At 40.6% G+C, this 17,835-nt stretch overlaps 1 protein-coding gene across 10 annotated transcripts in view; it reads right to left on the reverse strand.

Moving 5' to 3' along the window:
• Positions 1-17,835, reverse strand: part of LOC117955687 (serine/threonine-protein kinase DCLK1-like) — a 42,610-nt gene that overhangs the window by 15,771 nt on the left and 9,004 nt on the right. For 3 of the 10 annotated variants that reach the window (XM_034890316.1, XM_034890317.1, XM_034890314.1), the window contains 4 exons: positions 11,513-11,624; positions 10,046-10,105; positions 7,206-7,313; positions 303-397 (listed from right to left, as the gene is read on the reverse strand). In XM_034890316.1, coding sequence (XP_034746207.1) covers positions 303-397; positions 7,206-7,313; positions 10,046-10,105; positions 11,513-11,624 — 375 coding nt within the window. Of the gene's footprint in view, positions 1-62; positions 217-302; positions 398-1,991; positions 2,169-7,205; positions 7,314-10,045; positions 10,106-11,512; positions 11,625-17,835 lie in introns of those variants that run through there. The other 7 variants (XM_034890324.1, XM_034890320.1, XM_034890325.1 and 4 more) reach the window with 5 other exon arrangements.

Genomic DNA, 17,835 nt, shown 5'->3' on the forward strand with positions numbered 1-17,835 from the left:
CCCTTGGAAATGTATTAACACTGGAAAAGAGCTGTAACATTAGAGGATCATGAGACTGCCATTCTTGGAATCCCAGAGCAGCACTGCGTGATGTCAAAGGTCATTGCCCCACCCCATTCTGAGACACTAAAGATGTTGGGATGTGGTGGATTCTTCGTATTTCTAGTGATTCTAAGATGTAGTCGGCCTATGCTCAGTCACGGATTTGTCCTTTTCCTGAGAACATAGAGGGAATGTGTTATAAAATGTAGTGTCACTAAATGTTATAAGTGACTGTGTGTGCACTTGTGTTCTTGTCTTACCTGGCGTTGGCTGAGGCTGCCTGGGCTAGTCGGGGAGGGGCTGGGAGATTTTCCCGAATGAGGAGTGGACAGCTGACTGGCCGGCGTCCCGTTCACTGGAGGAAAAAAACGAGAGAGAAAATGGAGCAGGGTGCATGAGATGGGTGAGAAATATTTGAATCTAGATGATCCTTTAAACATGAACATGTTTTTTAAAACAGTTTTATGACTGGGTGTCTAGCAGCAGCCCACACTTCCGCCATCAGCATCTCTCCATTCACATGAATGAGGAGGAGGAGGAGGAGAGCAAGAGGGGGAGTAATAGAGAAAGGAAAAGAGCACTGAAGTCCACGCTGCTATTTTTTTTACTTCCGCCAAAATCAAATCTGTTGCTCAAAATTTGCCTGAAACAAGCCAAACCTAAACCTTTAAGCATACGGGCACAGAATAATTACAGCATGTTCCAGGCTTCAAGTGCTTGGCTGGAAGTCAAAACACAACACCAGGCTGTCCTCATTTTCAACCAGATTCTCTATGCACTTTTGTGACCTTGGCTCGGTTTACTTTTCCAGCTGCATTACAGCACGAAAAACCTGGCAGCATCACCTCATTAAACAAGAACACTTGGTTAATCAACGCTGAGCCCGAATCCTGTGTGTAGTCAAGCAAAAGCCAGATTTAAAAAAAAGGCTTCATTAACCTGCACACAGAACATGAGCCTGTTTTTGCTCCAACTGAAAACATGGGTTATTGTCTCTCGGCAACCAGACATTACTTCCCCTCAAGTCAACTCAAGGTTGTCCAACATGAAACTGTAATAATTGGAGAATACATAATTGGTGACAGAAACAATTGCTTAATCCTTGACAAGAGGTATATGTCAATTGGGGGGGGCTAGACGCTCCTGGTGGAAATCAACTATGATGGTCTTTATGATTGAACTTCAACTGGTTAAATGAATTATGTGACTTCTACGGTGGTGAAAGGCATTTCAAGTATACTGAGATAGGGCCAATAACGCAACTCCTCCATATTATTAAGAGAAAATATTGTAAATATAAAAAGATCAAGTGCACAAAATCAAAAAAACGGATACATATATTTATTTCTCCATTTTCAATAATAATTGCATCAATTACTGCCATTTCGAGCATTTACGGTAAACAACGTTTCGTTTGAAGTCTGCACCTAATTACATTTTAAGAGAGCAACATTTTGAAAGCAGCAGAGAAGTGAAACCTGAGGGAGCAAAGTGGACCAATCACTGGATAATGTTACTCCCCTGCCGAGATCAAAGAACTTCAGAATTATTCAAGACAAAGGAGATAAAGCCCCCGGTAGACTCAAAAGCACCAAATGCCACTGCATTCGAAGCCTAATCTTATTTTCTAAACGGAGCCATGGAAAAATAAATATAGATGCTAATGTTTAAGCAATTCCTGGACATTTTCATTGATGAAATTCAGCATCGGCGTTACGCACACGGAGAGACCCTCCTTCCGGTTACACAACGGTACGCGTTAACATTTAAAGACATCTCTCATCAACGTCGTGCTACAAAGTCAAAGGTTTCAAAGTCACATCCGTGGAAAACACAACCAGCTTATTTATCCAGGCGCAACCGGAACGCATAAAGTTGACACAGTCGGGAGATATTACAGAAGCCCTTTGCGTAAAAGCTGATGAAAATATGGCGTATAAGGTCCCTACCTTCCACTTCCAGCATGATGGAAAACACAGTGATAATCCAACGCGGGCTAAAGAAGAAAAGAAGAACAGCACCTCTGTCCGCGCTCCGTGTGATAGTAAACTGTGGTGAATGAAAGAGATGGAGCAGAGCTGTACTACACAGGGAGGCGAGGCTGCTTGCGCAAACTCTGACGCGCACCGGGTGGGTGGGGGGGAGAGAGAGAGAGAGAGACAGAGAGAGAGAGAGAGAGAGAGAGAGATTTATTGTGTACTGTCCGAATATTTGTACAAATTGTAATATCATGTTTTGGCAACATTGTTGTTTCATTTCAAAATTGACATAAATTGAGAGAAGGAGAGGGAGAGGGGGAGAGGGGGAGAGAGAGACAGGGTAGAAGCCAAAAAATACATCCCTTTTTGACTTTTTACTTCCATTAGATAACTAGATTTTGAGAACTGCATTGAGCTTATGAACCGGGAGATAAACTTGGAGAATTAGTCCAGATCAAGAGAATATAGAGTAGAGAGAGTTGTTTAAGTAGACTGGGATGGTAAGGACGGAGGCTTAGGTCACCCTAAGCAACAGCTATAGAGGCTGCCATGCTCTGTATTTTAGGGGTTTTCTTTTTCCTGCTGTTATCTGGCCAAGATCGGAGATGCAAAGTTGTGTTGAGGTATTTGCTGAGCAGCTTGACGGCTGAATGCAGAAAGATAATCAGAAACGTAATGTTTTAGAAACGAATCACCAAGAGTTTGAAGCAGCTGAACAGCATGTAGAGCCAGTCAGGCGTTTAATAGTAGGGTTGGTGGCCAGCTCCCCGATGTAATGCTTTCTTTTTCTATTCTTCTTGCAACAACAGTCAACACACATGGAGAGATCCGGTGAGGAAAAAGATACTAATTTAACCAGAATACAATACAGCAACAAAAGATAGTGTTTGGCTTCTTTCCCACCTGCTGTGTTTAATGGCTGCACACAACTTCACAAGGGGGCCGTGCTAGCAATTAATACGGAAAAAGACCCCGTGTGTTGGCCCTGTGCGATGTGCTGGATCGTACATAGGCTACATATTGTGATATGAATCATGACATACACGCTTATAAAACTCTATAAAGCTAGAATGTAATGGCAGTATCACTCAGGATTGCACTTCATAGCTAAATTGTGAAGGCTGATGAGACAAGTTGACGGAAGCAAAAGGCACGTGATGTATGTGTGGGGTCAGCCGACCTGCACACCTCAACATACAGTCTCTTCTGTCATCCGAAGTTGCTTGTGACAGAAAGAGAAAGGTGAGACCTTGAAGTGACGCTTGCTGACACCATCTGCACCTCCCTGTTAATTATAGCTGACATGAGGCATCGGAGGAGAGCAGGGAGACAGATGGCGATACAGAGCGAGAAAGTGTGTACGAGTGCAAATTGTTTTCTCACATTATTTTCGCTCTGTGTCTACATAGGCTCTCAGCTGGGGTTGTGAGATCATCACAGAATGAAGCTCAAGTGATGACAATGTCAGGCTGACACACAGCAACCTGCCCACACAGACACACAAACCAGACAGAACATAAAGCCACATCAGACCCTCCACAATATGAGTTTGGATACCTGAATTACTTCTCTGTTACCTTGAAATGAAATGGGGATTGATATTGTATCTATTTGTCATAATCAACCTCTGTTGATTATGACACTATCAGAAAAAGTCAAGATCTAATCTGTATCTTAAGATATATTTGAAAAAGGTAATTGAATGTTATTATCAAGATTAAGGATCCAGCACAGATTGTTCAATCTTCTAAGTTTTAATGTGAGTTAAGCATGTTAGGTCTTATATTTTATTTTAAGATTTAATCTGGGGAAATTTATTAAAGCATGATGTATTTAAGTGTCACGTTTTCACTCACTTTGCTCATCATTTATGGCAGAATGGATTACGGCGTACATCATTAGATAAAGATCAATGATTCATTGACTACATTATACCTACAGTAATATTAATCTACCATCGAACACACCAATAACAGCTTTTTATTATTTTTTCTGAGTTTAATATTTTAACAATTGAAATATCTTTTTACATTTGCATTGTAAATCTTGTTTTGGATTTTGCAACCTTAATTTTATATCACTTTTGAAAGATGTGTCAATATTAGTGTCAATGTTCAATGTTACCAAACAACTGTCTCTTTGTTAGTCACACCCGTCTGTCCCTCACACACACGCACGCACGCACGCACGCACGCACGCACGCACGCACGCACGCACGCACGCACGCACGCACGCACACACACACACACACACACACACACACACACACACACACACACACACACACACACACACACACACACACACACACACACACACTTCTCCTCCCCGGTGTTGAGGTTGAAGCTTCAAACACACACAATGTGGAGCAGTGAGACACGCAGAAGAACAACAGGTGGTGTTTGGCAGCACATGTGCTGTGTGACATGCTCCCTCGCTCTCCCCGTCTCTCTCTCTTTCACTATCTCAGACAAAATAATTCACGCTACACATCTTCTCTGTGTGGCACCTTTGGTTGAGATTTTTAGATGTGATCAAAAATATTTTTAATGCCTATGTTGGCTGAATGGAAAATGAATATGGCACTCAAAGGCGGCTTTTTACAAACACCTGAAGACCTGCAGACCTGTAGCAAGGTTTAAACTGAATGGTGTTGTTTATTGTGCTCTGTGAATAAATCCTACAAGCGCTGGTTTCCAAATATCATTAAATAGGCAGAGCTTTTTTACTCTGCATCTATACTTTGAATTTGATTGCCAAGATCTCAGATAAAAAGGTTTTGAGTGTAGCTGCAATCAAACAACTGTCGGATGCAATGATAACATTTTGCATACTTAATCATCTTTTATCTAATCGCTTCATTCTGCAGAGCTTATGGGCTAGAAAAAAACATTATTATATCTAATACAATGAACACAGTGATGTAAAAATCCACACTACTCTGTTTTGGCTGGAGTGTCATCAATTAAAGTGAATATCGTCCTGGTCTACAAAAGAATAACATGTTGTTGGTGTGTTTTAAGGTGCAACATGTGGTTGGATGCGGTAGGTGTGCTTATCCATGGTCAGTGTGTTACCTGCACTGGATGGCAGCCATGAATGAACATAATGCATTTTGTTTATTAATTGACTCATCTGTAATAAGAATTGTGTCATTTATTTTCCATATCACACTCATCTGAGATTTCTATCTTTTTAGTGCTGGACTCCATTCTGGTGAATACATGGAACAATAGAAAGGGCACCTCTATAAGCTATGTGGTGCAGCACACAGTATTAGCTGCTGTTGAGCATAATTGTAGGACAAATTGTCCTCAAGGGAAGGGCGCATGGTGTGTTTTTAAAGTGAAACAACAACAACTAAGTAACTAATATTGACTGTTAACGGTCACGCTTCAAACAGCAGATCAATCAAATATTTGTTATTTCCATCTCGTTTCACTCTGACCTCTTTATGTACCAAAAGTGAGGATGTTTTCATGAATAAACACAGTGTGGTACACAACAGTCAACAGCAATCTGGGAACATCTGATGATGTTAAGTGGCGGAAGCGGCGCCAGAAGGGGAACATTTCTCAGAAGTGAAAATGTCGAGACGGTCTGTCTCAAGGATCCAGCGAGGAACGAGCGTCAGTCAGCTCCGTTCTCCACTGCAGGCCATTTCACAGGAAGTCAGTGCCATATATGGCTGTCACAGACTATTGTGTCTGCTCCTACTGTGCTATGTTGCCATGGCAACCAAGACAAGTCAGTCTTTTTTCCCTCCTCTGTCTCAGTGTCTTGTTCTCTCTCTCTCTCTCTCTCTCTCTCTCTCTCTCTCTCTCTCTCTCTCTCTCTGTCTCATACACACTTTCATTCCAGACTTGCTTTAGCCAACGAGATCAGATATGACTCACTCCGATAACCTTTTTACCAAAAGTTTTTAAGACATCAGCATCCAGAATTTTCTCTCTCCGTTTACACCAGCTGTTTCTCAACCCCTAGCCTTTTTACCCTGCCTGACCTTTTCTTCCACAGCTTGACACAAAACATATAACCTGCTGGTGGCTTTTCAATCTGTAATGGTGCACCCATGTGTCTGTGCCTGCTGCTGTGCTTCAACAGCAGGTGAAACAACTTCTTCTTAGGGCGTTTCTGTATGTTGCATCACCCATTGAATCATCCCTAACCCAAATGGTCTCTTGTGTAATCAAATCCCAAAATAACACCAGGAAGAATAAAAAGTCAAGTGTGTAACTTGGCTTTTTTTACACACATCCAAAGCTCAAGCTGTGCAATCAGGAAAATCACCAAGCGCTCATAGCTTTGAGCCCGACTGAATGTCTGCCACACACACACACACACACATACACACACACACACACACACACACACACACACACACACACACACACACACACACACACACACACACACACACACACACACACACACACACACACACACACACACACACACACACACACACACACACACACACACACACACACACACACAGCTGCCTTCAGTTGTTAAATTAATGCTCTATTTCCTTTGAGCCCATTGTTTTTGATTTTTCACATTTTTGTATTAACATTCAGGAAAACATCATCAGGTACAAACAATGCAGCAGGTAGCAGTGCAAGCTCTCACCATTTTATTACATTTCATTAGTATGTCAGGTGAAGAACAGCTTGTGGAGAGCTGCAGGATTGAGTCACCAACCCCCTTCCCTCTTTTTTACCTCTCATTTTCACTCCCCCTTTTTTTTTACATCTCTCATCTCTATTTGCCTTTTTATCCACTCCCTTGTGAAATCATTCTCATTTAAAATCATATTCTGCATGCAACTAGACACAGCTCACACATGCGCGCACACACAAACACAAACATACACACACACACAGTAAACACAGCCCAACACTCAGCAGAGTTCTGATATCATTGCAGTGTTTACTCATACTGTTTTCATTTTCTGCAACGCTGATTAGTAATGAGCTTGAAAATAGTGAGCAATCACAAGAGGAAGTATTAGGATACAAACAAATCCCAGCTGTGTCCATCAGGTCTGAGACACTGCACACACTCCTCATGCACAAACACGCAGAAGCAAGCAGACTTAATGGACAATGACACCGTGCCAAATTCCATTAACAAATGGGTTCCTTGAGAGAATGGGAAGACTAGAAGAATAAATAAACTTACCAGATGCAGGGGACTTGCTGTATTGTGATTGGATGACAGTCCTGGGGGAGCCTCGGCTCAGAGAGCCTGACACCTTCCCGTAGTTCACAGCCTTCATCATACGACACTCTGCAAGAACGAAAAGAAGACAGAAACCATTTGGGAACTTCAAATTCCTTCACATTTATTTATTCATCCAAATAGTCTCCAAAACCTATACTTTTTAGAAAATTCTACAAATCCAGGGCCTATACTGTTATAAATCAGAACAAGGTCAACTGAACTGCTAGAAGTGAAAGAAGGGAAAATTGCTGTACTCCTGCTGTTGGCACACACAAGATGATGCACTTAGGGAGTGAATATGAAGTGTGTCAATGTGACATGTACCCCCCCACCCCCCCCCCCACACACACACACACACACCTAAATAAAAAGCTTTTACACATTAACATCTGAAACACATCTCACTTCAGGTTGACTGAACATTCTAATTTTATAGATTACTGTACGATTTTGATTGATTTTGACCTTCAGTCATGCAAGGAAACACCAAACCACTAATGTATCAACATGGCTGTAATTGGTTTTACCTTCAGGTCCCCTGCAAAAATGAGTTCTGACCTTTTCAGGGCTCGCATTCCAAATGCAATTATTGTGGTGTTTCAAGAGTGACAGCTTTGACTCACGGAGGTCTGATATTCTACAGACACACACATCCTGATAAATGAGCCATGCGATGAAACTCACACACCCTCCCTGCCTCCTTTATCCCCAAAACTTTGCTCCCCTCCTGTTCATTAACCCAGCCCCATTATAGCTCATTACCATATTAGACCAGCGGGAAGAGGAAATTATACATACTGTGTGTGTGTGTGTGTGTGTTTGGGTGTGTGTGTGTGTGTGTGTGTGTGTGCGTGTGTGTGTGTGTGTGTGTGCGAGTGTGGGGGGGGTGTTATTTGCTTGCATAGCAGTCATTGTGGCCCAATGATTAACGTACAATGCAGAGTGTTAACATGATGACAGTATGCCTGAGCTGAGGCAGAGGCGATAATTATAGTGATGCTTGGAGGAAGCGAAGTTGTCTGCAGCTCTGACTCTGACTGTCACGCCTGCTTGTCAATCACTCCTCTTCTCCCAGGGCACGAGGAGGTGTCAACTTTCAACTTCACCTGCGACAGTGTCCTTTTTTGAAGTACGAGTGTGTGTGTGTTTTTATTACTGATAATGTTGGGACAAATCCCAATAACTAGCATTTAGCTTAGGGTTAAAGTTTAGAATTTAGGTAGCGGAATTTAGAGGTTATGGTTGAGGTTAAATTAAGCTTCCAGGTAATTATGAAAGTACTGAAAGTTTATTAAATGTCCCCAATATAACAAAACCAAAAATAGTTATTTGTCATAAAAGATAAGAAAGGTATATGTAGAGACTAGGCAGAGCTGATTTATTTATTTTTTAATATGGTGATCGTGGCCTAAATTTGTGTACAACAGCATTTAGGCTCTTGTATACATACATTGTACCCTGTTTTAGAAATGCAGATTTCTAAACCAGCAAAAACCAAAATGACATGAAGTTTAATTAAACCACGTTTCTCAAAATCAGGGAATAATTAGAGCAGGGTCATATCTGATGTCTCCATCTGTATTAAAATGCCTCGCAACACCATTGTTACCTTTTCCCATCAAGATTTAAGTCTAAATCACCTACTAAGACATGTCTGGACCAATTGGCAAACTATGAGGAATGTTTGGATGTTGCTCACTTGCCACATCTTCAATCCTCTGAACTACCTATTTCAAGTGTTATTAATTTAAAATGAAGCAGCTGCATGGCCTATTTTGAGCCTTAAGAAATGATTTCAGTGAAAGTAAAATTTGTAACCTAAAGCCAAATGTGGATATTTGAATACACATGTGTTACATGCAATGGATTACAATGGATTATGGGAAACTGAGGGCTGTAGAAGATAAACCGGTTGTCTCCTCTTAGTTAAAAAAGAAGCCACATTTCTCAACCACATTCGGAGGAGGGATTGTCCCAGTCCCAAGTGCCCATGATGTAAAGACTTTAAATGCATGATTTAAATTTATTTTCATTTATTTAAATTTAAATCAAGAAAACAGCCCTAATATACACCAAAGTAGTGGAAAACAGACATGCTTGCTGCACTGTTTTGTTTTTTTGTGTTCACACACGTTTCCATTACGCAGACCACCGAGGCTACAAAGACACGGTAAGGTGAAATTTGAGCTTAACATGCAGACCATAAGAGGTGTTTCACTTCTTGCATATAGCTGGTTACTACGACAAACCTACAACCATCTTCAGTAACTAATCAAAATACAGGTCTTTTAACACCCTGCTGCGTGTAGGAGGTTGTTTTGTGATATTTCATAAGAGAGAACAAGGTCACCAAAAAGAAAGTATTGAAAACAGCTATCCATTATGTTTTACAAATGAAAGAAGAGTATTGGGAAAGAGAGGGAGAAAAAACAAGACAAAAGGGGGAAGGAGATGGAGGTTGGCGACCCAGGTGGGATGGATATTATTTAACGCATGAAGAGATACAGGGGAAACAAATGAATAGAATAAACCTTTGAACAAAAGCCAGTGCACACTTATTCATGTAGGAGACGAGAGATGAGAGGGTGAGAATACAGATGAGCACTAAATGGCAGGAGTCTCCAGACAATGAAACACAGATGGGTGAAGTGAGGACAAAACGTATCCTCGGTAGACCTCGGTGGGGAGACGAGGAACAATGAGGTTAGACGATGGCTTAAGTGCAGCTCAGGATAAGAGAGGAGAGGAGGAGCGGCAAGGGTCAACGGAGCGTAATAAACTGGACAGCCTACACAAACCTCTGCCACCTGAACCAGGGAGATGTGTCTTATACAGGGAAGACAAGGAGTACCGTGCAACTGAAAAGACACAAATGGGGGGGGGGGGGAAACCGAGGAAGAGTCTACCTGAATATGGAAGATTTACAATGAATTTATAAAAACAAATCAAACTAAGATATAAAGTGAAAATCAATACATATTGAAACATGTTTCTTTTTTATTTCATCTACTGGGTTTTAATTCATGAAATTAAAATGTTTATCTTTCTGTCTTTAACAACAATGTGACTTGTTTCACATTGTGACTTTTCTATGCCACGTTGAAATGTTTTTCATTTAATATAACACAGTTATAAATAATAGAAAGCATATGGAAATAGGGAATGACTATGCTAATGTGTATTGTATTTCACTTCATTTGTTAGTTTAATTTGTTTTAATTTAGGCAGTTTTAATCTTCCATTCCAGAGAACCATATTCTGACTAATAAACAGAAAGAAGGGCACTGATTTGGCTTTGATATGTAGTTACATGATTTGCTACGATACTATACTCAAAACCACATTTGGCTATTTTTACTACTTGTCTACCAGTGTCAGACAAATTCAGGGATGCCCAGGCCTCTGTGGCACTCTGCCAGGGGGTCTGCAAAAAGTTTCAGATTCATTCATTTGAATTATGTTAATTATATTAGGCTTCATAGTTCAACAAATAACATTTTAAAATTTAAATCTTTAATTGTTGATAGATTACGTTGTCATCTAACAAATCTATCAATCTTAGAATCTGCAAATATGTATATTACATGTCTAATATCTTTCTAATATTTCTCTTGTGTTGTTCTTTCACATAAGTAAGGCTATAGAAGTGTAAAAAATAGGCTACGTCTAATTATTCCAAGGGACATACATGAGGGGGGTCCCTGTTGTATTATTTGTCTTATAAGGGTCCTTAAAAAAATGGAGAACCCCTGGTCAATGGGATCAAGTAGGAGCTTTCCAGAAAAGTGTTTGTAAGGAAATAAAGTTTCTCAACTGACAAGGGTTTAAAAAACAATACTTGCACACAAACATCCACACAAACACATTATAGGTGGAACCTGCAAACAGGAAATAGAAAATTTGTCTGAAGAAAAAAATCTTTGGAGGAGTCCAGCTGTGTATTTCTCTAGTGGACAACCTTTAAATAGACAAATTGTTGCCCACTGCACTGAACTAGTCTACATAGCAGTCTAAAACTACCCATTTTAAACTACTTATTCCCTAATTTTAAGAGTTATTAAAACAACGGAATAATGGATAAGAGCAACTCCTACTTTGTCACAATTTAAATGCACTAAATAAATTGCTCAACCCTAGAAAATAGCACACACACAAAAAACAACTTGTAGACAATCAGAAAACACAGCTAGGGTCAGGAAGTAGAGGGAGAATATAAGCGGGGCACACCCAACAGTCAAATGTCAGCATGGAAATGGAGGACCTACTAGTCCCCTCACCACTCTCGTCCAACATCAGGTCGTCTTGGTAACGGAATTTTTCCGGTCCACATGCCACAAAAACGTCTTCCTCGCCAAAAAAGTCTTGCAGACACGACACCTGTAGACAAAACAGGCAGATGAGTTCAATTATTATTTTCCCACATCCTTTATTATCGAAGTTGAGCACACTTACTCTTTGTCACTCTTATTTACATCAGTATTTTACCAGCTGGTCTACAAATTTATAAATGGCAAGTCTTTATTCAAACATCTATCTTCCTTACTTCTTGGCTGATATCGTGGACAAGTATAAACTGCATACTGTAGAAGACACCCATGCACATGCTCACAAAATTGACTTTCCCTCCTTTGTGCCAATGTGAAGAGGCACAAGCTATGAACACCAGGGGAGTTATGTATGCATGCTCATTGGTGACTGTGAATAGTGCATGCCTATGTGCATGCCTCCCTTGTCCCTGAGCTTCAGCACAGTGTTGTTACTGCAATTAAACAGTCTGTCAGCAACTATGATGAGACCTTGCTGACTCACTAATTTGCTGATGTGCTGCAGCACGTGTACCGGATGTCCAGAGCAAGCAAGTGGGGGGGCTGTTCCCTGAGCATCTTTATGAATGGTAATGAACAACCTAAGAGGGAGAGTGTTACAGCTACAGAAAGAGATGAAAAATTGGTATGACTGGGAAAAACAAAGCAAGTCACTGTCATTCTTTGACAGACTCTACACTGTGGAGCTAATGCCAAACCTACAGTGACATGCTAACAGCATAGATTTAAAAAAATTGGGTCACTGAATGCAACACAACAGAAACAGGATCATTAAATAAGAAAGTATTTTTTGGGAAAAGAGTCTGCAAGCAGAATTTTAAGCATTTTGTCTAAGACATTCTTAATAAATCTTCAATTTACTCTGTAAATATTTCATTCTGTCCCCACAATACACTGTAAACTCACCCTTACACTACTCACCTTTACTCTACAGGAAGACATCTCAGCAACAGGGTGTTTGTTATGACAAATAGGCTAAGAAACACGCTGCTCTTCATTGTTTTCTATTTGAATTAGTCAACAGCTTGTTCCATATCTGAACTAAACTCTTCATGATTTACTCAAACAACTTTAATTACACCCCACAGGCAACCATCACATTGCAATCCCAAGCTATCAATATTCCAAATTATATTTTGTGTACCGTCAGAAAGGGATTCTTGGGGAGACAATAGTTTATTTATCCACTATGACAAATCTCACAGCAAAAACTTATTAAGAGCTATTACAATTTAGGCTGCATGCATGTCAAGCACCGCCTGGAGTTAACGCATTAAACACAAAACTACCTTCATTGCATTTTTATGGCAATTAACATCCTAGAATCCATTTAGATTCCTATTAGCCACAGATCAACAGCCCAAAAGAAAGTCACAGCTAATCTAACATTACCAACGAAATACCTAATAAACAAATGAAGAGGCCATTCTGTGTGTGTAGATAGGAGTCATCCTGCTTTACCCCCCACTGACTCTAAATGAGCTGCCGTGGAGACAAAAAACAAGTATAATCTCAGACACAGACTCTCTCAAGGTTCGCTGTATGTGTGTGCTTGTCTGCACATTGGTCCTAACGTCACATTAAACCCAATTCTGCACAGGCACATACAGGTACTTACTTACTTATTATGTGGTGTGGGTGTGTGTGTGTGTGTGTGTGTGTGTGTGTGTGTGTGTGAGAGTGTGTGTGTGTGTGTGTGTGTGTGTGTGTGTGTGTGTGTGTGTGTGTGTGTGTGTGTGTGTGTGTGTGTGTGTGTGTGTGTGTGTGTGTGTGTGTGTGTGTGTGTGTGTGTGGAAGGGATATTATTCCAGTTTCATAACAGAGTGCATATTGCTTGGTTCCCTGATATCCCCCTGACAATGTCTTGGTGATTATTTCAGGTGCGAGCGGCTCCACTTTCTAACAAGATAACTGTGATAAAGATGCTGGTGTTGTTGACACTTCTTCAGTATGTGAGCGCTGATGGACAGCCTTGGACGTTTCTAACTTTAATAGTGTTTTTTTTTTTACTGTAATCCACATTATCCACAGTATCTGTTGTGTCCACTGAGCACACAACATTTTCACTTAAGCTCTTTTATCAGAACATGTGTTTCAAACATGTCTGACAGTTGCTATTGATGTCAACCAAGCAACAGGAACCAAGAGGAGGTTGCCGGAATGAGGCACTTTGAAGCTGCTCCTCCCGAGATGGAAACTGTAGCACTAACAATGTTGGGTAAACAGGGAGGAAAGAACACTTGCAGAATGTTGTCGGGGAGATGGACATAAAGAGGAAAGTGTGGGGAAATAGGGATAGTCTTCATGTAGGGCACTCTTTAAGGGCACCTTTAAGCTAAGTGTTAACTAACATGGAGCAACACACAAATAAAATACTGTATCCTGAGAGGGATGGGAAAAAGTATGGTTGCCATAGTGATAATGCCCTCTAGGTATTGGTGCATGACTGGTGTGTGCCACTGACTGCATGATGTGCACACTGCGATAGAGAGCTCCGTCATATATATTTTATCTACTATGGGCATGATACTCTACAGAACTGTGTCATTCACACAAATCCACATACAAGTAGCACACGGCCTGGTTAAAATTAAAATACTTGTGCAATGCTACTGTTTAAAAAACATGATGTTGAGACAAAGAAGAAGAAGAGCTCGCCTTAAATAAAGACCATTGAATGATGGAGAGGAGAAGGAAGTGGTAAAGGTAATGAAAGATATGAAACAAAAACAGTCAAAGATGAAACCACTAGTCAAATCTCCTGAGTTAGAGGAAAAAAACAGACAGAGGAAACGAGCAACCGTGGAAGAGATCTATTCCTGACTGCTGCTCTGAGCCCTTCTCTGAGCCCAGTGACAAAACAAGCCGCTTTGATGTCTCTGGTGCTGAGTTTTCGAGAACCAGCACGGTTACACAACATCCACCGCTGCTAAAACAAGAACAGGAAGAAACAAACAGAGTAAAAGAGGGACTTGATGAGAAAAGAGCGGAGGAGTGTGGAAATTGGCAAGTTCATAACCCTGCCTCTCTCACACATCTTTATTAAAGTATGAAAATGTCTCTAAAACTGGGTGGTCGAAATGGATCAAAGCACTTCCCTGCATTAAAAATGACTTATAATCGATTTATTCAAGCATTATTATAGCAAAACAGAATCAAGACTGCAGGAGCAAGGCAAATATTTACGAATGTATGTCACATCTCACATTTCTGAGAAACAATCATCTTCCATTATTCTCCACTGCCACCATGACTGACTGACTATCTACTGGATCATGTTCCTGTCCATTACAAAAGGGCAAAAGGACATTTGTTATATATTTATCTAGTGAAACAAAAATAACAGACAGGCTAGTACAAAAAGAAATTACTTAATTAACAAAGAGGTCTGACCTTTAGATGTGACCATCATCCGCTCCTATTAATGTCTTGTACAATGAATGATTGTTCACTTTGAATATTTCTCAGCAAAACCATTTATGTTCTCACTATGCCACCTAGTGTTCAATCACCAAACACCTTCTAGAGTGTATTTTTCTTTTTTTCCCTTGTTTGTTTGTCTTATCTTTCTATATTTATTTGAGATTAAATACAAACCACATTTAAATAACCAGCTAGTTTAGAGCAGATATGGCCCTGCCAGTCATATTCTTTGCACATCGTTGATTCAAAGGTGGATCACAAACTGCGACAGACAACCACTGCTGCCACATGGTGGCACTGTTTAATAACCACATGGTGTGGAGAGATTGGTTTTATTAAAGGCAACCACAGCAGCAGACAGATTAAAGCATTTTAAATCTGGGTCTCTGCAGAGCAATGCGTTTGGTCTATATCTGTCAATCTGAGTGTCTCTTTGCTTGGTGTATGTCATGAGGGATGACTGTGGAGCTGGTCACAGCAGTGCAGTTTTAGTTTAGGTGCGTGGGGACACAAGGGAAAATGTGGAAGGAGACCAATATACATATATGTATATATACTGTATGGTATACTTTGTCTCAACTCACTCTGATAACACACAAACATGGCCATATGTCCATAGACAATCTTATCTGATATTTTTTAAGGATATGCACAAATGACTATAAAGCTACACACACACACCTGCACTCCCTTCTGAGCACCCCAGTGGTGCAGAATCTCAGACTTTCTGTTTAAACAGTCTGTCTGGTTCTCGCCAGCAGCTCCTGGGAATCAGCTGCTGAGAACAAATGATCAGTGATAACACTGATCACTCTGCTCATTTAGATCGGCTATTTCTGTCTCCCGGTCAGATTTTCAGGTCTGCTTGAGGGCTCGCTTTTTAGTTGGAGTTTCTGACAGCCACTGGGTGAAGGTACATGTGTACAAAAATAAGTTAGTTATAATTAGTGCCAAAACAAATAATCAATTAGTTGAACAGAAAATGTATTGCCAAAAATGTTATTCAAACTAAAATATTTATCGTTGTCGCAATACAGTGAAAAATGGTGTGGTGATTTAATTTAATTCAACCAACAACCGCAGAGCGTGAAGAAGAAGAAAAAAAAGAGAAAACAAGATTGAAGACATAACCACTAATCTCCTGCGCAACAGTAGACTCACAGCGGTTACACTGAGGGCACGGTAAGGTCAACATTATCCTGCCCACAGAAAGATCACATTTAGGAGGGCCGAGCTGTCGCTGCACTCTGTCAGGGGAGATGAACTGAAAGGAGCTGTCCCTGGTCCTGAATCAACTGCAGTTGGCCGGCAGGGCCCATTGTGCTGCTCTGAAACTCTGACCACAGAGAGACCATAGCGACAGACAGATGGATATTTAAAGACGCAGAAAGTAACAGATTGGTGTGTTAATACAAATTAAAGGGAGACAGAAAGAGAAAGGGCAATGCATTTGTTGCAAGTATGCTGAGCCTTTGAGGTAAAGGACTTAAAAGGTGCAAAGGAATGACAAAGCTTTAATATTTACACAGCAGTGTGTACAAGGCTTCGACGGACATCATCAATGTTTCAGAATTGTGGGCAGTATGTAGCCTAGGGGGGGCACGCATAAACAATATAACTAAATAGATTTAACATTAATTTGCAAAGAACAGAGTATTTTACATTGTGGCAAAACCTTTTCTTCTCTGTCTATAAATGACAGTAATCTTATTGAAATTAGCAGTGATTGACTGGTTTAAAACCAACTAAATATAAATGTAAATATATCTACATTTATTAGTCATTGAAATACTGTATGTTCACTGTATGAATATTTTGTCTTGTATTATGTTATTGTGATGATTACCTAAGTAAACGAATGGCACATGCCCACTTTTGACGGACACATTGTCTAACATCCATTGAGCCTATAGACCAATCTGACTCCAGTACAGCACTCAAAATATGCTGACACTGGATGCTATGTAGGGTTAGCACTAACAAATCCTTTGTCATTGTCAGGAATATAACGCATTTTCAAATCTGCAGAAAGACTCTCGGTCCCACTCTCAAACTGAAATTGATAAAATGCATTTTCTTACTCTCTCACAGGCAGACAAAGAGCCACACCAACTGATAAGAGGAAAGGTAGACAGATATCGATCTGAAAGAGGTATGAGGGAAGGATAAAACCATCTGCACCACTGAGAGAGAATTCACAAAGCGCATGACCTCGTGCTGCTTCAATTAGCACGCTGCGTGAGACGACTGACAGGGGATAGGGAATGATAGGAAGGGTTGGGAATTGAGGGAAGTCAGGAAGAAACACAAATAGAGGAAAAGAGGGCATCAATGACATGAGGCCAATTGGCTGGGCAGCGGGGCTGAGCTGGCACTGGTGTTACTGCATTTGCCTAAAACCAGCACAGCAGACTGGCTACTCTGTTGCATAACAACTTATGTAACACCTTCTGCTCTCCACAGGGGGAGTGCAAACTTTCTTTTAAAGCTGAAGCTGTGTTGATGTGTGCATTTTCCTGTCCTTCATGTGTCTAAAGGGCCAATTATTAAACTAATTTAAAATAAGTAATAATGACTTATGCAGAGTTGTTCCCAGAAGGACGTATATCAATATACAACATGGCACTTCCCTCTTCCAAGTCTTTTCTTTCCAGTGTTCCATTTTTTTAGGGTCACTTCAGCTTTACCCAATCTCTCTTGTGTTGTTTTTATCCAACTCTCTCTCTCTTTCTCTCTCATTCTCCATCTCTGTCTAACCTTATTCCTTCACTGCTTACTTTCATCTCCCCCTTTATTGATTCCCCCCCCCATACCTGGCTTGGCTATGTGTGTGTGTGTGT

Source organism: Etheostoma cragini, chromosome 13 (assembly GCF_013103735.1).
Source record: "Etheostoma cragini isolate CJK2018 chromosome 13, CSU_Ecrag_1.0, whole genome shotgun sequence".
Taxonomy (NCBI): domain Eukaryota; kingdom Metazoa; phylum Chordata; class Actinopteri; order Perciformes; family Percidae; genus Etheostoma; species Etheostoma cragini.